A 26284-nucleotide genomic window follows, 5' to 3' on the forward strand; every position below is an offset into this window, starting at 1 on the left:
TGGCTTGAACAAACCTATGGCGCGTATGCTTGTGATTAGATTGTATTAATAATCAGCGATTCAACATGGCATAAAGAGCAACAGTACATTTGTATAAGCTTTATCTTTGACGAGGATACCTCAAAAAAACAACAGAAATCCACGGTCTTGGGCATTGTTTTTGTTGTTGTTGTTTTAGTATACTTAGTTGTTGTGTGTAGGACTTGGTTTCACTGCTTCTTCCCTGCAGTGTCAAATACTGTACCCAAGGTGTCAAGACGGAAAAGCGGTCGAGGACAGACAATCTTATTTGAAACCTTCAATCAGTGTTATTATCTGCATTTTCTTCAACAAACTCAACAGCTGTGTGGATGTCGACATGGTTTGTGTTTCTTTTTCAAAGCAATAGTTGTACACGTTTGTATATAAAGTATTACAAAGCAGTGTTATTTTGGAGCAAAAGTGCATTATTGTGTCATTGTATATACATGCAGCTTACCATCAGGTAGCCATTCATTTTTCTGAGCTTTGAAATTGTTGCTATACATTTCCTGGAAGAGAGTGTTGCAATGATCTATTGATACATTAGTGATCGTGTTACAATTGCCATTTCTCATCAATACAATAGATATAATTTTTATCCACACATAATAATAATATTTGTTGTCTTTTAAAGGGCTCATTTGTCTTCATAGAAGTATTTGTAATGTTTGCACCAATGTACCTTTAGTTTTTATTATTGTACAATTAGCTAATTTATTAATTGTCACATTAACTTTGTTGCACATTTAAACTACATGATATATATACAGTACAACAATAACTACAATTATATAATTCGTGCATGTCTATGTGGGTGAAAATTACTTTGTTGTGCATATTATAGGAAAGTACGACTGGTTCTAGCGGTATTGATAAGTCATGGGACCATGCGTGGAGTACGGATGAAATGCGAAAGAATCGGAGGGACTGGAGTCTTGCTGCGGACTCTGGTCTCTTGAATCATCTACAGGAATTTTCAAAGGTCAATATCAAAAATGATACGTGTAGTTTTTAAGTCACGTATATTATTTATCAATACAAACTCTATTTTTTTTTACAGAATTTAGTAAAAAGAGCAAATGAAACTTACGGTACTATCAATTCTCTGACAGATCAATTAAATCAAACATCATTATTAGTTGATAACATTACGAATACCTCAATGGCCTTGTCCAATTCACAATTCATCGAAAGTAGAGTGCAAGAGGATAATACTGAAATAGAACAGCCTCCTGAAGATGATAAAACAGTAATTGTCTAAAAAATCTTCAACCAATATCGTTACGTGTCAGTTACTCAACTATAAAATATCCTATAATTTTTACTTACAGAAAGAGATTGAGGAGGAACTTAACGACGCAGATATGTTAGAAAGGGTCTGTGAAAGTATAAGAGAAGGTTTGAAAATAATGAATGAGAAGTTTGAACGAGTGGAAGTTATAGCTAGTGACAGCGAGGATGATAATGATGATAATACATTACCAAGGTAAACTATTTCATCTTTGTCGTAAAATTATCAATACTTTGACAACAGTTTAAGCTATAATTTTATAATTTTTGATAGTGTAATATACAGGCCAAAAGATCCGTACAAAGATAGACCCCTACCATATGTTATGGGTTCAGAGAAGTGGAATGCATCTACTAAAGTTGGTTTGGAGACGAGTAGTAGTGAATCAGAACAGGAAGATGAAGAAGATTCATCTAGTGATGCAGATAACAAAAAAATTCCAAACGTATTAAGTTCCCATACTCGTGATAATATGGGTCCTGGAAGAATGTCATCCACCTCAAGTGAGTCTAACGACTTTAATGTTGAAAGTAGCAGTATTAAAGATGTTGATAAGAGTAGACTGTATGGTAGGAGTCAGGATACTCTAAACTCAGATACAGAACCTACAACTCCTTCTAGCGTTTTACCAAAGGTACCACGCTTTTCATATATAAATCCTAGTATTGTTTAAATATCTCCATTAAATGATTTGTTTAAAAAATTTTTTAGACTCAACATATAAGTAACGTTTCATCAAGTTTTGCCGAAGAATTAGCCAAGAGACTAGGCAGCGTGATGCCACCTGAGAGAAATGTAATGGCTCGAGATGCAAATGAGCCGGTCATAAGAAATGTAGAAGGTACGTTTCTGAAAAGTTTTTAATTTTGAAAACCACAAAATTCATCCCTCTAGTTGAAAAATATATTTTTCAGAGGATATTTTTAACCCTGAAGAAGACCAAAGTTCATCCAAGAACAAACCTGAAGACTTATTTAGTCAGGGAAAGAATCTATTTTCTAATGAAACTTCGCCCCCCTTGTGGACGAATAAGCCTGCCAGGCCTGTAAATAAAAATATAATTCCTGCAAGCATCGATGTACCACCACCATTGAGCAACATGTGTAAGTATGAGTATATTTTTAATGCATTTCATGGGACAGTACTCTTGTAACTAAAGATGACCCACGAATTTTAGCATCGGCTCCGAAATCAACGATGGACGATCTATTCGGGGATGCCGATGACTCGGAAGACTCGGACGACATATTTTCGAATAAAGCCTCAAAGAACATATTCGCTTCCGAGCGAGAAGCTGTGAAATCAGATGTGATGAACAAACAGCATCTGAAAGTTGACAGCACGAGCACCATCACCACCAGTACACCAGAGATGAACGACAAAGGGAAAGGACTGTTTGAGGACGACGACGACGACGACGATCTCTTCAACACAGCTGCCAAGGAGTTCAAGCTACCAGACAATCCCTCGGATCCTGCAAAAAAGGTCGAGCATACGCGACACGACGAACACAACGTCTTTCCGTTACTCATTGCCAGCCCGCAATAAAACGCCGTTTGTTTGAATGATTTCCAGAAACCTGTCGGTGGCGTCTCGATCTTTGGCAAGGTGGACATGTGGTCCTCCGTCAAACACCGGCGATCATCCTCGTCGTCGACGTCGGGCTCGAGCGACAACGATCAGCAAGCCAACTCCAGCACGAATCCGGCAAACGTGACCATAAGCGCGACCGGTTTCTCAAAGAACACCACCAGCGGCAGTACCGGCAACAACAACAACAACGCGTTTTCATCCCTCGAGGCAGGAAACAACGGGACGGCCAATTCGGCCGCTCTGTCGAACAATAGTATGAACAACGGCAGCAGCAGTGGAATTTCGGTGCAACAGCCATACATCGACAACACTGCGGGATCCAGTTCCGGGTGAGTCAAATCTTACAAAGCTTGAGTAAAAAAAGTAAATGTTGTCAATTCCTTTGCTCGCCGTGTGTTTAACAACATTGGGTGCACAGGTAACTCGACGATTCATCGCGCGCTCAATAGATCGATGGTGGATCATCCATTGAGCTACCGGTATTGTTCCTTGCAAAGCGGCACGTGGCGTTTGATTATTTATTTTTTTTTTCCTCGGCAAATTGTAGTAAAAGGATCGAAAAAGTTTGAAAAGAATTTTATTCAGACTTTCCATCTCGTTTTCGTACAAATCACAATGCAGCGCCCCGAGTTAATCGTTGGATTCCTCGCAGATCGGTATCTTGCAGCAGTCGGGGTACGGCTTGTTCGGGTCACCTTTGAAGTCGACGGTTTTGCCGCTGCATCGCGCCTCGGCACATCTGTCCGACACACAAACAAAAGTACATACTTTGACATTGCTGCTCTCCATTATACAGTATAAGCAAGAAAATTTTTGTAAAACGACTCACGCAATTTTAATAGTTTTGGTGTTGTCTTTGTTGCATCGGAGACTCGAGCATTTGCCGTCCGGTGCGATGTTTTTGGCCGGTTGGCAGTACTCCTCGCGAAACACCTCATCGGCTTTGGTGATTTCTGCAATTTGATACACGTTATGTACTTACGTTGCAAGTGTCACGAGTGACTATACGTTTGACAAACACTTTGCGTGAACCATATGCTCTCAATGTTCGGGCCCCAAGTATAATATATTATTATGTACCTCTGACCACTTCGTATTCGTAAGCCGCACCGATGATGACCGCAGCCAAGAGAACGCACGAACACAACGCGACGGGCAGTTTCATTTTTGTTCGCGACCGATTTTATTAACCGCGGAACAAGGCAATCAGGACCCCTTTGGTGTTGCAGCGGTTGTCCCTCGGTCCAATATTTCGAACGGGCTCGGCTGTGAAAATTTTCCCTCCTTATATATATTTGGTTTCCCCGGTTCATTGTTTTTTTTTTTTTTTTTTTTTTCTTTTAGTCTCTGCAGTAAGTGCTACACGTAAGGCGGTTTTTACGTAACATCGATAAAAAGGATAAAATTTCATTATGTGCACGCCTGTGCACGTACAGGTGGCTTTTACTCCTTGCGTGCAGACTCGCTCTCTCTCTATCTCGAGCCTGCCGACTTCCTTGTTGAAAGACAAATCTTTTTCGAGCTCCTTATGTCGCAGAAACTAGTTTCCATTCCAGAGCATTCAAAAGTTTATGCGAAACAAAAGGCGGCACTTCGGTTTGAGAGAAAATTGGTTTCAATTTCTGTACTCAAATATCACGACGTGTTTAAATAGATGGAAAAAAAAAAAAAAAAAAAAAAAACATTTGGTTTGATCTAAAGCGTGGATTTATTTATACCATGTGATGTTTTTGGCTTTCTCGGTTTACGAATATGATGCCGCTTGCTATATGTAACTTCATTCACTCGTGACTTTCGTCCAAATTCACTTTTTTGACTTAACTATATCGTCTAAATTCAAGGGATTTTTATTACTTTTAAAGTGAATACACATTCTAACTGTATTCTGAGCAAAATTATTGTGAAAGTATATAATACACAATTTGATTTTATGTACCAAATGAAATACACATTCTGTTATTGTGATTTTTATAATTGCTGAAAAATGTTAATTTCTTGAGTGACTGCAAATAATATTATGAGTCAGTACTGGATTTAGTCGATTGTCGTGAGGAGGGGGTGTAGAACTTGCTGAACTTGATAGAAAAATCAGTACTCACTTGGTTTTTTTTTTTTTTTTATTTTTTTTTATTTTATGAACTTTTTATTTAACCGCTTATTATTATTATTATTTTTACATTTTTAAATTGAAAGTTATTCGAAAAAATATTTAAAAAAATTATGTTTGTTAAAATCCTTAACCATTTAATATACTGTATACATTTCATATAAGTAATGTAATTCATGCGATTGTGCCAAATTATTCGTAAGGATGGTAGCACTTCGGGCAGCAGTCAGGATACGGTTTGCTTGGGTCGGAACGTTTCACCAAGTCTTCTGAACAAAGTACTGATCCACAACTGAAATTTTATACATATAATAGTATATTGCGTACGAGTTTGCAAAGGCTTCGATTTACGAACCGAGAGGTTTACGGCACGAGCCGAAGGCGAGGTTCGTAAAGAAGCCTTTTCGAACGAGTTTCGTATTAATATAAGAAATTATATATTATTTTACAGGAGTGAATGCTCGCAGATGCGAAATAGTCGATAATTTCCATATGAGGTAAAACACATATCCAACTTACGTCTGCCATTGAACTTGGGTATCGTCTCCTACGTAACGTATGCATTGTCCTTGGTCGCGGTACATTTGCAATTGTTCCTCAAAGTAGTCCTTACATTTTCCCTCTTTTGACTTATCATCCGGACAATTCTGTACGGATATGGCACGTTTGCTCCGTTGATTGGGGATTGCTGAAATGAAAATTCAATTAAATTTATTTTATTCATCATTTTACGTGAGAGGACTTTATTTCATAGGGCAGCTCGTCATACTTTTCAGTTTTTTGAAAAAATATTCATAATAAATACACCAATAATCGCTAACAATGTGAAACCATCAACTGAAAGTTTTAATAATATGATAATTTGTGTTGTAAACATTTTTTTTTTTTTTTTGCTGCATTAACTCCGTACACAAGTACATTATGGTAAAAAGTGTAGCATTTTTTTGCGTCTTGTTAGTTTAAAACGAATTTTTGCCACGAATTTCGTGTAGTCAATGTACGTCTTATAACTTCCGTAGAGTATTTTGTACGTGTTTACATAATATGTTGTTAAATTATTGTTTACTTCAAGTTGGACTCTTGAGGGTAGCTTAATTTTTGAATGTCAATGCTCAGTATAGTGATTACAAACTCAGGAAAAAATCCTCAGCAATGCAGAGCTTGAAAAAAAACGTATCTCTCAAGAAACGTCTGCAGTCAAGAAAAGTTATAGATTTTTTAAAACTTACTTTTGGGTCAAGAAAAAAAATGATGTATGTACATGCCGTAATAGTACAAAAGAGATTTAAAAGGAATTTTTTTTAATTAAGTTTTTTGAAGTATAATTCAAATAGTTGAAATCTGATACATTTGGCTTCAAGGAAGAATCTAGGAATCTCAAAAAAATATATATTTTTCCTACTTTGGGCGTTTTTTTGACCTTAGGACGTTTACTGTGGCCTCAGTTTTGCTTAGTTTTTTGCAAAAACTGAGTAACTTGTTTCAGTGATTTTTACAGTCTGAATGGATAAGTTGTTAAAACCAGTTCAACATCCCTATGGTATTAACAAAAATTATAAAACATGACTTCGTACATAATATGTCTGAATGCACTAATGTTCATTAAAAACAAAAAAACAAAAAACAAAATTTAAAAAAAAAGGGATTCACAAGTGATGTAAAAAGCCAAAATGTAATAAGTTAAAAATTTGTTTAATCAAAAATCAGTAGCACACTGTTAATTTAAAACCAATGCTCTTGAAAACTTGATGATCATGGGGTTTATCATTATTATCTTTTGAGTACAAAATTTAGAATATTCGATTATTACAACTGTAAATATACACATAAGTAAATGTAAAAATTACACACTTTAAATGGCAATGCTTAAAAAATTGTGAGGTATAATTTAAAAAAAAAAAATAATAGTAACTAACCATTGGCACAGCAGTTAACGTTCCTGAGTTTATGAAACTATTTAAAGAGTCGAATGTACAGGTATTTACCTTTATTGTTTCGATCGGCCAAATTACTTAGAACGAAAACTGGACAAAGGGGGCGTAGGACTGTATAAAGTATTGTGGTAACAATGTGGTTAAAATATGTTTTAAAATATCAATATTTACCTTCTCCGTAGGTAGCAAAAGTTGTTACGCATAAAACAACAGCAAAACTCAAGAAAAACTTCATGTTTGCTGATGATAATTCGGAATGCGGCTAGATTCCTTCTCTTCTAAGCTTACTTTCTTAGTACAATCAGTGTTTTAGTTGTACGGCATTTATACTATACGTTCCCCACTTCTTTTCTAACAAAAATACGTGCTGGTTTGCCTTCCACGACGATAAGTGCTCAACTGCTTTATCTTTTTACATTTTATAGTAAACAAGGAAATATACGTGCCATCCAAGATTTAAGGAGGTAAATTTACTGCCGTACATAAGGTAAAATTCGTAGGTACGATTGATTAGATTGTCAAGGAGTTTTTTTAACGTCTTTTTTTATCGACTGACTTTTCGATCCACGAAGCAATAAAGCCAAGAATCACAACGTAAGCTAAACTTTTTTTTTTTTTTTTTTTTTTTTTTACTTATTTTCAAGTAAAAACACACATTGTAATGTAGTACTGAAATAACAAGAAACTAATTGATACAGAGCTCGTGCAATTTGGAACAAATTTATTGGCCTATGCTAAATACATGTAAATAAATCGTATCGTACCCCACGGGCACAACGCGAAATTAATTACAAAAAGTTTCCTACTTAATATCTCCATGTGAAATTGGGCGTACACGTCCACAAGTTATTAAAAAATGATGTTATACGTCATAGGAGAAGTTGTATATCGATACTTTTTGTCCCCGATCGACAAGAACTCATGCTCTGGAATTAATAAAAAAAATAAATAAATAAATAACTGGCTAATTTAAGAATAATTGCAATACTTTAATAATCAAACGTGACCTTTTTATATCTTTTACAAGCTCTTAATTGTATAGTCTTCATCTACAGAAATAGTAATGACAAGAGTAAGTTGGACGGATTTCTCGAGTCACAATCTCAGCGGAACAATCGTCGTCGTTCTGTTGTATAGCTGTGGTTGTTGAAAAATATTCTAGGCATAATTTTTCCATAAGCTAGACTCGCTCGTGCGCGTAAATGTATATCAATGACTCACGTGCACATCGACTTTAGTCGTTTCATCAGCATTTTATCTCTTTTATTTTGTCCCCCTCCTTTGGAACGATACCACAGCAGCTCAACTCATCAAATTCAAGCGAAACCACAAAAATATTTTTCTCACTTGCGAAAGCTCACAAATCCCACTCAACGCTCAACTTTTTTTCTCTCTAAGAGAGTAATATACTTGATGTTGTAAACACCGAGCTGAGAGTGATGCTTCATTAAAAAAAAAAAAATTTCATCTTTTGAAAACAAAAATGCCCCAGGAGGACGTCACAGGCGTCCGCCATCCTTTTTTCATTCCCATCGTCCATCGTCACACGGCGACTCGAATCACCAGCAGCAACGGCTACAACAGCGGCGGCTCAAGGCTCCCGGGAGAACGCATCTTCCGCGCGCTGGTCTATTCGCGCGCCTTTAGTCAGCCTCGGCGTGCTCAGCGATTTCCGTCGCGCTCGCTAATATAGGGCGAACGGCGTGTAAATTTTTTATGTTTATTTTTCTCTCAATCCAGCAAAAACGTTTTTTTTTCTTTTTTTGTTTTTGTTTTTTCAAATTTTATACGGTTATCGCGAGATTACGGATTAGTGATGTATCGATTCGGGTGATCGGCTACCGCGAGCGCGCCTCTGGGCTGTTAATCACCCACTCATCTTCGCTATATACCTTTTTTTGCTTTTTTTCTCCGCTCCATAACGAAATTTGCGTCTCTTTTTGACGCGTGTGTGCGTGTTACGAACCGGTGTGTGTACATACATGTAAATATAAGTGCGCCGACAGTGGATGCTGCGCGTGTCGTCTCTGTACCGTGAGGCTATTTATAAACGGTGTACATACATGTATGTATAGGTATGCGTACACGAGCTCCCTCGTAATCTTTGTTTTTCCAATCGGGTTTTCCACTTTTTATTTTTTATCCACTATATTAATATACATGTTCTTCGGTTGGGCCGATACAACTTACCAGATATACGCTATATTTTTTTACAATAACTTTTGCTCGAGGAACGTTTTTTCCTCATCGTTTGACGATTATTTCCCTGGCTCGATCTGCTTTTAATGTTTTGCTCCGTTATTTATACATATTATGAGCACGTCCGAAAGTAAATTTTATCTATGGTTTGTTACTTTAATTGGTATTAGAAAGTTTAATTCACACAAGTACACACGAGAGAGAGAGATATCGTAACTCGGTCGAAAGCGTTTTACGCGGATTTTGAAATGGGGTCTCTTTGTTCTACAAAAAGTAAAAGCACATTTCAGAACAACAATAATATTAATAATATACTGCATTAATTTTATCTTGAAGCTTATCGGACATTGGTCTCAAAAGAGTGCTTTCATCGGTAAATCGGCTTATGGTTGTTCTGGACAACGTAGATCAGAGAAAGTATCACTTTGGTACAACTATTTTTGTGTCACGATGGACATAATTGTTTAAAATGATTGTGACGCATTTTTTTTTTTTTTTTTTTTTTTTTTTTTTTTTCAAACAAAGAACATTTGGTATTTAGTTTTATCTACAGGAAAAATGATAAATTCTATATGTATTATGATGATAAACAATTTTTTCCCACCAAATTCTCACCCGTCTAGAATCACTCTTGGGCCAGGTCTTTGTTTTTTTTTTTTTTTTTTTAAACTTATTCTAAGGTACAAAGACACAAAGAAAAATTCCAACCCACGTACATTGGCCCGTAACTTATACACCTCTAAAAATGCACACTGTCAGTTTACTGGGTACGAAAAAAGATCTGATCTCCGGTCGCTGCTACCGTTTCGCTTGTTTTATTCGCAAGTACAGTGTAAGTGTGTGTGTGTGCATGCGTGGCCATTTAATTGTAGTGCGACTGCATTCTCTTGATTCTAATATAGTTTCTCCGTGTGCAGCGCACCGGATCCGATTTCACTAATTGAAGACGTTAAAACGAGTTTTTATTTTTATTGCGGTTTTTGGGTACCGATCATAACAACGATATCACATATAATTTACCCGTTTGTTTGTTTTTCGCAATAAATCAAGTGCAAGTGTCTTTTTTTTTTTTAACAAAATTGAATTTGTACGTGTAATTTTAATCACGAATAAAAAGAATTTTTCTATTGCAGTTGGGTAAAAAAAAAAAAACCAAATTTGTTTTTTTTATCAAAATTTCCAATGAAATCAGCCAAAAACAATTTAATCAATTTACAGCTTATTTTCAGACTGAGACAATTTTTCTGAGTTTTAACGATTTAATTTGCAAATCATTGATAAAAAAATTAGCTGTTTTTTTTTAAACCTGAGGACACGATGGACGAATGATTCGTTACTTGTATAAGTTGAATAAAGTTTCAATCAAGTACACACTTTAGACTCTACTGACATTAGATAATACAACATAAATGACAAACGGTCTTACATCGGGTCGTAAACGCTCGTCGAATTCTATTTACGGTTTCCAAACCTTAAAAGTCGCGGCGTGCATGCACAGTCCCGCATACCATCACGCAATCGGATCCAGAATGTATGGCGAAAGAAGATGAGCTTGCGAGAGCGAAATTTATTCATAAATTCAATCCACGAGCTTGGATACTTGTCCTCTCTTTTCCTCCTAGGAGGTGCGTACATTTGAGTCTTTAATATGGTTACCTCTCTCTTTTGTGTAAAAAATCTAAAATGAAAAATCGTGTTTGCGTACTCGTGTGATGCAACTTTGGCTCTCCGCCCAAATGACACATTACCCGCTGTGCGCTTCCGTCACATGTTGGTACAAAAAAATACAAAGTTTTTCATCATTGAAAATTAAAACAATTTATTGCCGCTTCCCTTATTATATTGTGTCTTTAACAAAAAATATTAATATGAAAAAAAAATAATAATAATAAAATAAACTTGTAAAGGCAAGTATTTTATTTAGTAATTTTATTGGTCACACTAAATATCCTCTAATGAAATTCTAACTGGCTATATTATATAAATAAACTCTATGAGACAGAAGATCGAAATATGGTGAAAGAATTCCACATATCAAGAGGATTTTTGTCTATGACCAGTAAAAAAAATATTTTTTCATCTCTTATGAATTATAATTTTATTATTAAAAATAATAGCAAACTGGTGCACAGCCCACTTATCTCAGTGGACTCTATTTTGATAAGTTACCATTTTATACTTTTGATTCGTATTGTTTTAATAAATGTCACCTTCAATAAAAAAATTTTTTTTTCGCAAAATAATTAATTTTTCTATTCAAGACTCAAAATGTTTTCAAAATGATGAAAAATATTAAGTACGTATATAAATTATAAAGTAAATGCATAAATTTCAAAGTTTTTATAAACCTCTTGTATAAAATAATTAAATAAACATCCTTTATACGTATACACTATTATAACACTAAGAAGCTGATGGGATTATTATACTAAAGTAAATCACATAAGGCTTAGCAAAACTTGCCATCAAAAGCTAAAGGGACCATCAAGATAAAAAAAAATTGCACAAGGTAGAGTAATATAAAAAATCAACTCTGAGTTTCATTTTGTTATTACCTTGAATAAATTCTTGGAAGCCCTGCTTGGGTATTTTGATAGAAAAATCTACCTTTTACCCTATATTTTACTTTTTTCACAAAGTGTCCTCGAAATCATTTTTTAATTTGAAAAGCCATTTGCTCACACAACGATGAGTCGGTGACTTCAGAAGAATTTCTGACTAGAGGTAGATATAATTGTCAATACTTTCGTTAAATATTTTTAAGATAAAATGATACAAAAAAAATCCTAAATCCTGGCCCATAACGAATGCCACCACAGCGCGACGTTTCATTAAAATCCATCTAGTTATTCCCGCGTTAAGCGTGCACTGGACGAACTTGGTTTTATTTTGGCTTGTATGGATTACGAAAATAACATTATTATCTAGTCACGTACTTGTGATTATATAAATCATGTACGTTATTGTGCTTTAATAATTTTGAGTCAAACAATTACTTTTTTTTGCAACCGTCAACATAAGAAGGCGTATAAAAGTGCTAAAAAAACATACATTGGATATTTTGTTATTATATTTATTACATGTCGAACTACTTGCGTGTGCTTGACATTAAAAAGTATTTATTTCAACAAAAATTGTGCACTTGATTGTCCACCGTTGATGATCTTTTAATCAAAGGGAATGAAAACTCCATTGCTGAGTGTACAGCTGAAAATAATCCAAGAAATATGATGTCATTTTATGATTGGCTTGTACAAGTATTTCTGTTATTTAAGTACAACGCCCGTGGTAGGAAAAATAGAGATCGCCACTGGTGCTAATTCACGGCGATCACAAAGGTATACTTCGGGCATTGCTTCGCAAACTCCCAGTGATCGTGACGAAATCTACTATTTTTACTAATTAAACAATAACAACTTTTATCGCTTGCACTAAAGAACGTTTATCACACAGTTAGTGGAAAAAATCGTTTTGCTCGTATGGATGTATCTATATATACGCGTTTACGCATACTCGACCCCTTTTTTATTATTTTATTGAAAAACCAACTTGTGAGTCCATTTGAAAATTTAATATTATGCTTATCTAATAGTATTGTATCAAAGAAAAAAAAAATTAAAAGATTTATACAAATCGTTTCCTCAAAAAGGCGATTTTACATTATTCTTCCATAAGGTTACGTGTTCAACTGAGATTTTTTTGAAATTATATATATAAAAGACCTGAAATTTCGTGTGGGATATTTATATAGTATAACGAATATATGTTCAAGGTTTCAACAATTTCTATAAAAAAAAAAAAAAATTGATGATGAATGTCCTTAAAAATTAATCTTTGATGAAACGGTGTGACCACCGCAAGAGTAAGAGAGACCGATAAATCCAGCACTTTTATGATAGCTCAATGTTTGATGTGGTATTTTTTAAAAACATTGTTTATCTCGACAGCTACCATGGCATATAATGTTATGAATATTCAGACGAATTTTTAAATTTATTGTTAGTTTCTCAAAAAGTATTGTGGCAGTCAAATCAGGGAGAAAAATTTTGTTTGATAATTAGTTTTAACGGCAATATCTTGTGATACGTAAACTTACTTGATTCCATGAATAATAAGCTTTTTATCATCGTCCTCGAAACACCCGTAACTTTGACACCTTTTACTCTCTTTTCTCGCTTGTGCAGCTCTTTCTTCGCACTCTTCGTACGTCCATGGAGTGAGGGTTGTGTATTGAAAGAATTCGTCCTCGTCTAAAAAAATTATTTGTCGTTCAATTGAACAAAAAATTATTTACAAGACATTTTTTCGGGATAAAATATATGTACGAACCCAACGATGGCCTTGCCGACACCAAAGTTACGGCAATTGCCAACAAACAAAGTACTAGTGCACACTTCATGACGTACAATACGGTTGAGAGAGTCTCGACTTATTTGCTGATTTTAGCGTATCCTCTCTTATATATATAGGAATGGTTGGCTGTACCCCTACTATTTGTCCAATATGGAACTCGTTTGTATTATAATAGTTTATGTATTTTGCTAATTTCGTTTATAGATTGCAGTTGTCCTTCAAACAGTTTTTTTTTATTTTAAACTGCATATTTGAAGGTCAGGAAAATAAAATTTTTTTTTCTTGTAAACAAAAAAAATAAATCCAAGAATAGAGCATTTAAACTTGCTTGATTAACAAAGTGACATCATAAGGGTATTATGCATTTTTAATGTAATCGTTTTACTAGGAAGTGATGTCACTTCAAACTTTGACAAGCTCTATCTTCGTCAGTTATTTACGTAAAAAATTTTTTTTTAAATATGGGTCTCTTTTATTTCGGTAATCCGCCCAACCAGTAGAAACAAAAAATTCATTTGTATTCTTTCCTGTTATAAATTTAATTTTCAATCGAGTATAATTTATATGTAAAATCGCTAAAAGGTATTTTCATTCTCTGTACTTGTATGTAACTGCTTTCTTGGTGTCATTTTTAACAATTTGTAAAAATTAATATTAATATTAAGAGTGTTGTGTTATTTATACTGTAAATTAAAACAAATCTATGGATGAAATACAGTACACTGTTTATTTCAAACGTAAAAAGTACTCAAAGTTTATAATTTACACGTAAAAAATATCAGATGTGATGCATTACATTAAAAATTTCAAAACAACGATGCTTATTATTTACGAAGACAATGCGAACAACAATCAGGGTAAGGCTTGCTCAAATTTTCAGCTGATTCCTTCCCAAACTCTCCACAATATAGAATGCCGCAGCTATAAATAATAAACAAGTTTCAATGGTTACTTAACGTTGTCCATATGCAAGAATAATATTGCTTTTGAAATTTCGATATCAATTTAGTTATGGATTACGTGCAAGCAATATATATATACATATTGTTTATTCATTAAAGCACAAACAATTACCTGTCCCATTGAACAATCCCATCGTAAATAGTGTACTTGTGGCAGTACTGGATGCGTTCGGATTTTTTTTCAGCATATTTTTTGCATTCTTCTAATGGCAAATTTGATGGGCATTTTTCTATCATGAGCGCGCGCTTTTGGAGACCGAATTTGGCACCTGTAACCACGTGAAAAAAAAAAAAAAAAAAAAAAAAAGAAATTCAATACAGTTACTCTGAGATCTTTATTGGAAGAAAAATTTGATTCGTTTATACCTTCAGCCACAGCGAAAAAGATCACAGTCACGAAGCACAGAGTCAAAAATAGTTTCATGCTTGGGGTCATTGTTGACCGTTTGGATGCGTTTTCCTCGAACAGCATCCAAGTACTGCCTGAATATCGAGGGTGGCTTTTATTTTTCTTTAAGCGATGCAGTAAAAAGCTCAATCGAAGGTATTTTTAATCGCACGAGGAAACTATTTCAAGCATAATAATGCATGAAATAAGTGTTAGTACATTTAAGATGCATATCGTCTCGTTAATGTTTACCCATATTGCATATGAAAATAGAAAAAAGGAGGAAATCAATAGCAGAGAAGGCACTAATTCTTAAAGAAAAAGTCGACTATGTAATTCTGTAGCATGAAGAAAAAAAGATAACCATATTTACACAAGATTTTATTTTTTATTTTTTTACGAAGTAGTTTTTTACGCTGATAAGATTTGCATTTTATACACACTTATTAAGAACGTGTTTGTACGTGATTAAACTAAGCGTTTGTAATATGTGTGCAGTTCCACAAAAAAAACATTCACTTGGACGTATTCATACAGAAAAATTTTTTATTTTAGGCACGTTTTCGAAGTCAAGGTTTTTCTTTTTTGTGAGCCTTTAAAAATATTACGAAATTCTTCAAGGTTTTTTAGGCTATTTTTTTTTTAATTTTTGTAAATTTTCTATTTTGTGTAATAAAAATATGTTATTTTTTAATTAAAAAATTTTTTTCAAATATCTACAAGATTTTCACATTATGGAACAAAAATAAGGATTTCTATTACTTAAAAAAATTTTAAATTGTCATAATTGACAATCATGTATGAGCATAAAATAGTATTTTTTTTTTTACCATAACCTGAAGGCGCGAGGGACCCTTGCATATGTGCTTACCCTGATGCATCAGGTGCGAACTCTAAAATTGCATTAAACGTCGACGGTAAAAAAAAGCCCAAAGCAGGAAAATGTCTTTTTCTTAAAACTTATATCATTAAGAAAATATGAAATATGTAATTTATTAATTATTTTTTATTTTACCGTACACTTGTAAGTATTGAGTATAAAGGCCAATGAAATAGTTTGAAATTTATCTTTTACTATTGCGAGGTACCAGAAATCATCTTACAAAGTTTTTCCCTCATTCGAATATTGGTATTGGCATAGACGAATTTCATAGCTCTAACTATCAAAAAATTATTTTATTATAATTAAAAAACGAAAAAAATTTTAGTCGAGACAGTACACATGAGATGCTAATTTGTGCAATTTTTTTACTAAACCATATGTTGGCCGCGATAGCCTTCAAAACATTCTTTTTATTAATAATATAGTTGTTCAGATATTAAAAAAAGCACACATTTTTTTAACGATGAAATATTCATTTTATTTCTTATGATGACTCAGCGTATTTGCAGAACTTGTTGGAATAACAATATTAGACATACCAACAATTAATATTTGATTGAATCAGTTTCAATGGATGATATCGAGATGATATAATTTATGCTTTTATTTAAAAATTGATCCTGGTCGATCTCAATCTATTTAGTAACAACTCGGACAGCAATCGGGATATGGTTTTCTATTATCGCCTGGTTTTTCCGCACCAGGTGGGCACAACACGGCTCCGCAGCTACAAGCCAGAAAATAATTATTACTCAAATGCTGATTTATTTTTGAAAATTACGATACGATAAAAAAAAAAAAAAGTAAATACACTCACCTTTCCCATTGAATTGTGTTACCTCCTAAGTGGAAAGTTTGACAGCCACCAGATTCTTTTAATTTTTTCCAGGCATATACCCTACATTCTTTCTCTGAATAGCCAGTTGGACAATACTCTAGTGATAGGGCACGCTTTTCCCGTGATTGTGCTTGAATAAAAAAATTTTTTTTAATTGACAATGCAAAAATATGAAATTATAGCAGTTGTGCTACAAGTAAAACTTTTTTTTATGTAAGATCTCCAAGGTCTTACGTTGAAACCAACAATAAATTTTATTATCTTACAAAAAGACACTTATACCTTATGATGAAACTTTTGGCCTTATTGCAAGTCTATTTGATTGAAAAATTTGAACGTTATTGTTTTTACGAAAAAAAAAATATATATATTTTTACATGGTTTCTACTCGCTGTTTGACACACAATTGCTTATGACTGCTTACACGTTGAGTATTTTCAAAAATCAACTTAGAACTACTAAGCAAACTTTTTCAAAGAGTAAAATGAAATTTGCAAAACTTGAATCAAATTATTCGTAAATAAAAGATTGATAGACCATGCAACAAAGTAATTTTATTCGTAATACGAGTGGCATGGATAAACCAAATTGTCTGTTTAAAACGGAAAAATTCTAAAGCATGACCTTTTCAATTGACAATTTAATTTTTATAGTTTGTACAAAAATTTCAACGTTTTATTTGGTTTTTCTTGGAAAGATTAAAAAAAAAATAATAATAAATCAAACTTAAGAGGAAGGCGCTCTAAATAATAAAGTTGTGTGTATATATGTGGCGATTACGAAGTTTATCAGTTGTTTTTTTCCTACAATTATTAGTATTCAAAAAAATTCACTGCATTCCCTAGCATATCTTTGTTGTTGACCTATATATCATACGATTTGACTCTATACTATATATACATACGATAATTTTAAATACCTATGTGTTATATTATTATTACCTTCGACTGAGTTGAATACACAGACGATTAATGCAAGAACAACAAGAAGACACGCAGACTTCATTTTAATGCTTTGTGGAGATTTCTTCGCAAACGTAAAGAACTAACTGCTGAAATGATGCAACGCTGCCTGTAATTTATACTATCTTTCTTTTTTTTCCTTGTTTATAAGAGCATCTTGGGTAACGAATAATGAACTTATCCAGTGCAGATAATGTACGTTTTTATTTTCAAAACGTTATCTAATGTGTGTCGTAAAATACAGCCACATAAGATTATTTCCCTGCACGGATGAGGGAAAAAAAAAAAAAAAATAAAATAAAAAAAAAGACTCTTACGCACATTTGACACGGTCTCCACACCACGTACTTGGACCTCTACCCGAGCAAGCAATGCATCGCAAAATCAAAAAATTTCTTCTTTTTTTTCTACAGTTATTGGAAGAGTGATTAACCGCGGGGACCCACCACCGGATTTTCCGTGGATAAGCATTTTGCTGGTAATCGAGACTATTCTTAGAAGCTAGCTCGGGAAAGCTTAGAGCAGCGGTGCTTAAGTGCGTCGTGGGAAGTTGGAGACCACGCCAATTATGCTTGGGCTTGCGGAGTCCAATACGTCGATCGTTGAAGTATTTTTTTCTCTCCGCGTACTCATTACTTACTAAAATAATAAAGAGTCCCGCGTTTTAAACGCTCAAGTTTTTTTTTTTCCTCTCTCTCTCTCCGTTCATTACCAACTAAAATAATATTTGTGTTCGATTGACCAAAGGGCACTGTTGTTAATATATTATTACCTCCAACAATTTTTAATCTAAATGCGTTTGAGCATGTAATGTCGCTGGGTACTAATAGTCTATAGTTCTTAGAACGATATAAATAGTGTATTTCTTTATTTATTTCTTTTATCTACAAGCTATTTTTATTCTGCTTAATGAGTTTACACCTCATTAGCACATCTGTAATTTCCTAATTTAGTTTTCTTTATCGCCTTAATATTCGTTTGTTATCTCCATATCTGATTTCCACTTGGAAAATTGTTAAAATTTGAAGCTTTTTATACGCAACCCAATTTTTTAACGTTTGGATAAAAAATTACCGTTCGATGCATAAAAAATTATTATATACAGTCGGTAAAAAGAATAGTGTACAAGCAGAAAAAAGTCCCTATAAGTTTGAAAACAATAGCAGCCTTGCTGGTGTGCTCGAGTGTCAATAACCCCGGATAATTAATTATATATTTCTCGATGTTTAAAAATGTTCGCATACGTGGTGGGTACATGTGACATTCAGAAATGCCACGAAACTCGTCAAAAAAGTGCCTTCTGGCATCGAATGTTATTGCGCTGACCTTCTCAACTAGTGTTTACCCACGAGCTTGTACATTTTAAGGTACGAGCATTGCAAGGAGAAGCCAACTGTTTGGGTAAAAAAAAATTCGCCCCGTACGAACTCTGACAACGCCCGAAGTATTTTTGAAAAAAAAAAAAAAAAAAAAGCGAAATTTATCATCCGTTCTCTCGCAAAATCTGTGTGCAAACGCACTCCGCCCATACACGCTCAGCGCAAATAAATAATCGCGCAGCTGTGTGTGTGTACGTTTCAGCTGACCAAGCGAGCCCGAGAGCTCCTTTCACCTGGAAAATTCGTCGTCCTGGATGCTTAGGCAGCGCGGGGCCTCTCGCTCCTTCCTTTTTCCTCTCGATCGGTCCCCACGAGCAGGTACACAAAGAAAGAGCGAAGCTGGGGTCCCCGCAACGCGCCTCCCGAGCGGCCAGTCGCTCTTTCTCGCGCTCACCTGATACGCGTTTGCTTGCCCCCGATGCGTCACGCCGTGGCTCGCGCGGAGTCTTCTCTCTCTCTCTCTCCCTCGAGATCATTGAAGGCTTCTTTTTTTGAACAGTTTCCATTTTTTTCGCTCTCGCAAAGTGTATGTCTTGATTTCGGACGCGTGACGCTCGGCAAATATTGACAACGCGCTCACGGCCGAGTGTTAACGTAAATGCGTAATATTTTTTATTATGTATATTATATTGTTTGCCTCTGCTGTTTGCTTGGGATTTCTTTTTGGAGTAAATATTACGCAAGTAAAGTCGGAAAAGGACGTTTTCGGGCCTTGTGAGCAAGTGTCTCGTCTTTGTTCCGTAACGCAACTGATGGTGCCGATTGTACCGATTTATGACCACAAATAGTTGTCGTAGTCTTTTTTAACCATTAATCGTTGGGTTATTGTAATCTTAACTCGTTAATGCGATGAATATTCTACTTTTTTTATATTATAAAACAAATATTTTTACTGGTAAATACAATTAACTATATTGAGATACAAACTACAAATCAAGGAACCTCAAAATAAACGTAACTACAAATGAACTTGAAGTCATTAGGTTGAAATGACATCATCTAATGAAAAATTAATTGCCTTCTAGAAGTAAAAAAAAAGAAGGTCAGAAATGTTTTGAAATTCTGAATTTAATGATGTTACACTAGGCGATAAGAAACTAGTATTGACATGATAAACTGTATAATGTTAATTACTGATGGACTTGAAAAGTTAAAAACTATTTTAAAAATGTTGACACTGTCAGCTCGGTTGTTTTAAATAGTATAAAAGTCAATTTTGGATTCTTTAAGCGTGTGATAAATGTTGAACCGATTCTGTACCAAAGTATTTACCAAGTTGTAGACAAGTTACCGCAAAAGGCTATATATAAAATTGTATGAAAATCCGCAAGAAATCTTCCGTACGTATCGAGTTATTTTTGAGCAAGATCCAAAGAAAACACACGCGATGTGGCATCGGTTTCTATTTCCAAAAATCGGCAACAGTCGCGCGACACAGATTAAACGAGCGCGCCCGCTCGAGCAACTCCATAAAAAGACACGCGTATCCCATCCGCATATATTTACTATACCAATACAGGAGCGCCAGAGCATATACATATATATATATATGTATGAGTAAACATATGTGAAAAACTTTCTCTTTTCTCCCAATTCGCAGAGCGGACTTTCAGCCGTTGATGTCCTCGAGCCGCCTCAAGTCCGAGGAGATCTACCGCGAGCACCTGACCAGCGACAGCCTTTTCGCGAGTAAAGTCAAGAGCAGCGGCAACCCCGTCGATCAGCCGCGACGGGAGCAACAGCAGCCACTGCCCGAGGATGTGTCGGAGGATTCCGAGGACGTGTTCGGGCCACCGCCGCTGCCCAAGGACAATCCCAAGTCTAAGGTGATTTCTTTTTTTCTTTTTTTTTTTTTTCTTCACAACAGTTAGTAAAATAAATAAACGGTTTTCCAACAGCGCGTGCATCTCTAAGTGCAAGTTTACAAAAATAATCCTTTCCTCACTCCTTTCATTGTCAACTATTTTTAAAACGGCTCGTAGACGATTTCGTCATCAATGCTAAACCAAGGTTTTTTTTATGCATAAAACACAAATTTTAATTCTCCTTTTTCCATGGTTTGAAGAAAATCATTTGAAATCAGTACAGTGACGTAAAAGCACTTTTTTTTCTTTTCCTTTGTTTAAACCAATCAACTTAAAAATTAAACCGTTTTACTATACGAGCCAATTCTATTGAGTAAATAGCAGTGTAGATGTATACATAATCCAACTCGGCGTAATGGATTTCTCATAGGTTAATTGATTGTATTATTAGCTCAACTACGCAGCTGATATTTTTGACAATTAAAAATAAAAAAAGTTGATGTAAAAGTACAGTCTATAGATGTGTATAAGAGATAACGGCCTTCAATGAACGTGTTGTATTGCACGAAGTAATACATTTAATCGTAAAAATTTTAAAGCGATATGCTTTCAAGTGATGTTTTAATTTTGAGAATTTAGTAATTGATAAAACTTTCATATACACGGCTGTCAAACGTGAATTTTCCTTGGACACAATAAAAGACTCATCAACTCGGAGAAAAAACATTCTTTTGTACTTTTCAACAGTCATGTTATTGTAAAATTATGGCAGTGTTGCTAACAAAAGTATTGACAACATTTTTTCAGATCAACGTTTTTTTTTTTTTTTTTTTTTTCCAAATATCACATTCTTAACCAGCTATTTTCCACCTGAAATCGGTCGTTTCGTCCAAAGCTCGACCAACAGATCGATTTAAATTGTTTCTCGAGTATTTTCATCAATGACATCTGAAATTTATGCAACAAAATTGTAAAGCATTAGAATAAAACACTTTTAGTAATTTACGGTGCAAAGATAAGAACTATACCCCACAATGCCTCTATCAGGCAATTATTCGACTATCTCTGCTATATAGATAAAGCTTATAGAACGAAGCGAAACAATATCAAGGCTTGACGATCAGTTCTTTGGCAGTTTCATAACGTTGTTGGTGCAGAATAGTTGTCCAATATATGTCCTGAAGCTTTGTTATTTTCAAAGTAAAAAAACAAAAATGCACTCCTTACACGGCTACCTATTCGAATGGTGCATCATCGGAGATGGTAATGCTAGTTGAGTGTATTATACGCAGTGGAATCGACAAACCACAGCTAAACAAGTGACTGTTTCAACATTGATGCAAACGTGTGTATTGCAGCAGGTAGCCTCGCTGTTCGACGACTCGGACTCCGGGGACGACCTCTTTGCCAGCGCCAGTCCCAGCACGAGGTCCCGCAAGAGCAGCGAGCCCACACCTTCGCGCGCACCACCGTCCACCACCTCGCAGCCCCAGCCCAAGAAAAAGAACCTCTTTGACGACGAGATCGACCTGTTTGACGCCAAGGACGCCCCGGACGTCGACCTGTTTGCCGCGGCGCCCATACAGAGCCTGTCCAAGGTGGCGGAGGGCCTCTTTGACGACGTGCCGTCCCTGGACGACGGCGACCTGTTCAAGCCGGGTGAAACCAGTCCCCCGAGGCACCCGACCAAGGTTGTGTCGCCGAGGACCGAGCAGAAGAAGAAGCAGCCCAGGGGCCTGTTCGACGAGGACTCGGACGACTCCGACTTGTTTGGCGGGGCCTCGAAATCCCGCGCCTCCGGGGGCCTCTTCGAGGAGGACTCGGTCTTGTTTGGCTCCTCCACGAGGAACGTTCCGGAAAAGAAGGTCGTTGACAAGTTGCCGGTTGTCGAGTCTGCGGGCAAACCTACGAGTCTCGTGGCCGGTAAGAGCGCCGGGGCGCCCGAGGATAGGTCCAAGCTGGTGAAGCCGAAGAAGCCGGCCGCTAGTATTTTCGACGACAGCGACGACGACGAGGACCTCTTTGCCGGCTCGACCAAGAAGATCGGGGGTAAGAAATTGTTGGGGGAGGGCGAGGGTGTCATGGACGAAGAAAAAGTGCCGGGGCGCGATGGTGCCAAAGAGGAGAAGAAGAGTGTATTCGAGGAGGAGGAGGAGGATGACGGGGACGACGAAGACGAGGACGACCTGTTTGCCGACAAGAGGAAGAAAAAGAAGAAAGTGAGCGAAGGCTCGCCGCCGGTGGCGAGTCCCGAGGCTGGAGCAAAGACTGAAACGGCCAAGCCGAAGAATCCCCTTTTCGCGGAGATGAGGCAGAAGCTCGAGAAGCAGCACAGGGGCGAGAACGGCAACGGGGCCGAGCACGAGAGCGTCGTCGATGGTGCCGCGAGCTCGAGGAAGAAGCCACCAAAGTCGCTGACCATCCAGGTGGGTCTGCCACTTCCGACGTCGGACAAGAACTCGCCGAGCCAGGGGTTCAAGAAGCCCGCGGTTTCCGCGAAAATTAAGAACCTCATGGGCAACATGGAAGGCCTGAGGATGCTCTCGCCGACCGACGACTCGACGCCCTTCAGGAAAAACAACAAGGAGGAGAGCAACGGCAACGACGACGGACAGCAGACGCCTGGGGGCCACGCGAGCAGCGAAGCCAGCTCACCGAGTTTGGCCAGCGGTGCTTCGTCGCCTCACACGTCGGGTGAGTTATTTCTTAATTTATACACGTTGGTAGATGCTCGTTGCTTTGAAAAATCTCTCAGTAATGTGACTTACGTCGGTCATCAGGTTCCAGGGCGAGAGACTCGCCGTCCTTGAGGTCGGAAAATACGGAGGGTGCCATTAGTTTCGACGAGCCGGCTCAGGTGGAAACCCTAACGTCGATCGCTTCGAAGGTCAGTTGGAAAGTGGCAACGAAATACTGGAGATTTGTGACCGATCGATGTCTCGTTTGTATTTCAGAGTCGAGCGCGTATCCCAGCCAAACGACGACCGCAGAGCAGAGAAGCCCGCCAGTCTGCCTTACTGCAGAGCGGCATAGATTTCGATGTGCCAGACGTCATTACAAACAGTCCGACGAGCGATCAGCCAAACGGCGATGCCAATGGCGACGTCAGAGCCGGTGTTGTTAGACCGCAGTTGGGTAAGACGGTCGACGACAAGTCGGAAATCAGTGCTTCGAGGAACACTTCGACGAATCTGTTGTCGCCCTCGACCGACGAGGAGGACTTGTTCGATGTGCCCCCTGATCTGCCGGAAGATCCAGCCGGTAAGGAGGACTCGTTGTTCGGGAGGGCCCCGATTTTGTCGCCAATCGAGAGAATAGAGAGGCCGAGAGGAAAGCCGATGAAACACGAGGACGTTACGGATCACGGTAAACGGGGTGGAGTGGAAAAAAAACGGAAAGAGGAAAAAGTCGAGGCTGCCATTGATCCTCTGAGGGACGACAGCCACGATCCTCTCAAAGATCCGAGCCAGCTGTTTGCCTTTGTCACAAAAACTCCATCGCCGGAGAAAAATGAAGGTACACTACTGTCACCTTACTGTACATATATTGAATGATGTAACTCATGTTTTGAATTTGCAAATACAGGTTTGAAACTCAGTGAGGATGACGACAGTTTGTTCTCCAATTCCTCAAAGTCGAACAAAAAAGCAGTGGAGACGAAGACAAAGTCGAGTTTGGGTCTGTTCGACAACGATGATGATGACATGAGCAGGAGCGATCTTTTCTCGTCCGGCAAAACGAAAATGGAAAAGAAACCATTGAGGGACACGAAAATCGACTTGTTCGACGAAGCTGCACTCGAGGACGTCGACGACGAGAGTCTCTTTGGTTCTGCCAAGAAGAAGAGCGAGCCGGCAGAAGTTAGAGAAGAACCGCCTCCTTTGGATGAGAAACCAGTGCCTAAGAGCACCAAAACGACTGCTACGGACATCTTTGGTGATTCGAGCGACGAGGACGACCTGTTCGCCAGCAGTAAGAAGGCTATACCCAAGAAAACGTCGACGTCGTTGTTCGACGATGAAGATGATGACGACGACAATGACAGCAATAATGATATATTTGGAAGTTCAAAGTCAGCGTTTTTGCAGGATAGTAAAGCGAAAATCAATAGCACCAGGCCGGTGGTGAAGAAAGCAGTAACAAGAGATTTGAAGAAAACAGCCGAGAAAATCGTACAAGATCCGCTGAGTCTGCTGCAGGACGATTAGAAAACAGCGTTGTAGTGTTTTATATGGCATGTGTTTTACATGAAAATGTGATACTTTTAATTTAATGATGTATTGAGGAGTACGAATAGAGCGTGTCTAACTTTCGGTTGTTTATTAATATTATTTTTATTTTGTTATAAATTTTTTTTTTTTTTTTTTTTAAGTGAATAAGATTATTGATTTTAGATGCTATCAATTTGAATTTTATTTCATGCTGTTAGAGCGTGAACGAAGGAAAACTGTTGCAGTACTTTAAAACCGAACAAATTGTTTATTATTTACACATCATGTTGGAGAAAAATTACCACCTTAGAACTATTTGTATTTTCGATTTTTTTTTTCCCCAATCGGATAGAAAAATAATAGAATCAACTTTGTATATTTCAATGGATCACAGTTTCATGCAATTGTTCATTAGTTAAACAATGATCATTCATCAAATATTTCTGATAAACTCATGATTTCCCATTTAAAACGAATAATAATTGATCAATTTTTTAATAATATATTTTTATTTTATTTATTAAACTACATTACAACGTCCAACGCAGTGAATTATTGAAATCAACTTCATATAGTTTGTCACTTTAAGATAATTGTATTATTGAATCATCGAATAAAGCGCTGGACGCTGAACTTTTCTAGCTTCAAACGATCAAAGTGTAACTAATTTTTTGTCTAAATATTGAAAAAGTTATTCTCATTAAACAAAGTTTTAAATTATTGTGTCAAAATGATACTTTTTATAACGAGTGTAATAACTTTTTAGGTTAAAAGATGTAATCTTTCACAAGATGAAAAGTGTTGACATGTAAATAGTTTATAACAACGATACTAAAGTTAATTTTTACTCACAAAAATGGTACCTATTGGTGTACATACGATTTGCAAAATATTATTTATGGATGACACAAAATTTCGAAGATGTCGCATTTAAACGAAATCGAACCCAAATGTTGGCGATAGTAAAGTGTTGGAGCAAATCAAATATCGAAAGGGTTTGGTTAATGTAATTAACGATTAAAATTTTTTATCGCTACGGTGTAAATAAAATAATAGTTTGTTGTCGATGTATACTGTATGATAAATTAAGCATCATCAACACGAACCACGTATAACGCTTGCATGATCGAAAAAAAGTCTGTTTGAAAAAATTTACGCGCATACCTGAATAAATAAATATAACATAAATCAATTTGGTTTCCTTCAACAACCCTAGAAACGTTTATTACTATAGAAAAAAAAAAAAAAAAAAAAAAAAAAAGGCTTGGTGTAATAAAATTCTTTCATTTGCAGCGTGTGTAACAATCGAAGCTACACATGAACGTGACGCACAAAAATGTAGCGATTCCACATTGGAA

The 26284-nt window shown here is 36.5% G+C and overlaps 3 protein-coding genes and 1 long non-coding RNA gene across 4 annotated transcripts; 1 reads left to right on the forward strand and 3 right to left on the reverse strand.

Moving 5' to 3' along the window:
• The first annotated feature begins 191 nt into the window (after nt 1-191).
• LOC106646955 (Family with sequence similarity 21) lies at nt 192-25078 on the forward strand. Its single transcript, XM_014363185.3, has 14 exons — nt 192-361; nt 866-1003; nt 1082-1270; nt 1353-1507; nt 1586-1946; nt 2024-2153; nt 2227-2415; nt 2490-2797; nt 2888-3234; nt 20511-20736; nt 22074-23409; nt 23496-23602; nt 23670-24231; nt 24301-25078. The coding sequence occupies exons 1-14, from the start codon at nt 359-361 to the stop codon at nt 24921-24923; spliced, it is 4674 nt and encodes a 1557-aa protein (XP_014218671.2). The 5' UTR covers nt 192-358; the 3' UTR covers nt 24924-25078.
• On the reverse strand, nt 5067-7252 carry LOC106647030 (uncharacterized). The gene is made up of 3 exons (XM_014363278.2): nt 7118-7252; nt 5532-5700; nt 5067-5304 (listed from the first exon to the last, which is right to left on the reverse strand). Exons 1-3 carry the CDS (start codon nt 7179-7181, stop codon nt 5205-5207), a joined length of 333 nt encoding a protein of 110 aa, XP_014218764.2. The 5' UTR covers nt 7182-7252; the 3' UTR covers nt 5067-5204.
• LOC149374354 (uncharacterized) lies at nt 12205-13561 on the reverse strand. Its single transcript, XR_016293143.1, has 3 exons — nt 13475-13561; nt 13242-13395; nt 12205-12352 (listed from the first exon to the last, which is right to left on the reverse strand). It is a non-coding gene; the product is annotated as an uncharacterized LOC149374354 (long non-coding RNA).
• On the reverse strand, nt 14203-17612 carry LOC106647031 (uncharacterized). The gene is made up of 6 exons (XM_089593980.1): nt 17511-17612; nt 16549-16699; nt 16376-16458; nt 14827-14943; nt 14573-14729; nt 14203-14419 (listed from the first exon to the last, which is right to left on the reverse strand). The coding sequence occupies exons 1-6, from the start codon at nt 17572-17574 to the stop codon at nt 14323-14325; spliced, it is 669 nt and encodes a 222-aa protein (XP_089450106.1). The 5' UTR covers nt 17575-17612; the 3' UTR covers nt 14203-14322.
• Nucleotides 25079-26284: the final 1206 nt, after the last annotated feature.

The sequence above is a fragment of the Copidosoma floridanum genome, unplaced genomic scaffold, assembly GCF_036245765.1.
Source record: "Copidosoma floridanum isolate Cflo_tuat_1 unplaced genomic scaffold, Cflo_Japanese_pri ptg000020l, whole genome shotgun sequence".
In the NCBI taxonomy this organism is placed as follows: domain Eukaryota; kingdom Metazoa; phylum Arthropoda; class Insecta; order Hymenoptera; family Encyrtidae; genus Copidosoma; species Copidosoma floridanum.

Excerpts from the sequence above, each read along its gene's own strand:
- LOC106647030 (XM_014363278.2), bottom strand. The coding sequence starts at position 7,181 with ATGAAGTTTTTCTTGAGTTTTGCTGTTGTTTTATGCGTAACAACTTTT. Across the intron at positions 5,701-7,117 it reads TTTTGCTACCTACGGAGAAG|CAATCCCCAATCAACGGAGC; the intron begins GTAAATATTGAT and ends TTTTCATTTCAG. Across the intron at positions 5,305-5,531 it reads ACCCAAGTTCAATGGCAGAC|TTGTGGATCAGTACTTTGTT; the intron begins GTAAGTTGGATA and ends ATAAAATTTCAG.
- LOC106646955 (XM_014363185.3), top strand. Across the intron at positions 1,004-1,081 it reads ATCTACAGGAATTTTCAAAG|AATTTAGTAAAAAGAGCAAA; the intron begins GTCAATATCAAA and ends TTTTTTTTACAG. Across the intron at positions 20,737-22,073 it reads AGGACAATCCCAAGTCTAAG|CAGGTAGCCTCGCTGTTCGA; the intron begins GTGATTTCTTTT and ends TGTGTATTGCAG.
- LOC106647031 (XM_089593980.1), bottom strand. The coding sequence starts at position 17,574 with ATGAAGTCTGCGTGTCTTCTTGTTGTTCTTGCATTAATCGTCTGTGTA. Across the intron at positions 16,700-17,510 it reads TGTATTCAACTCAGTCGAAG|CACAATCACGGGAAAAGCGT; the intron begins GTAATAATAATA and ends TTTTTATTCAAG. Across the intron at positions 16,459-16,548 it reads AACACAATTCAATGGGAAAG|CTGCGGAGCCGTGTTGTGCC; the intron begins GTGAGTGTATTT and ends TCTGGCTTGTAG.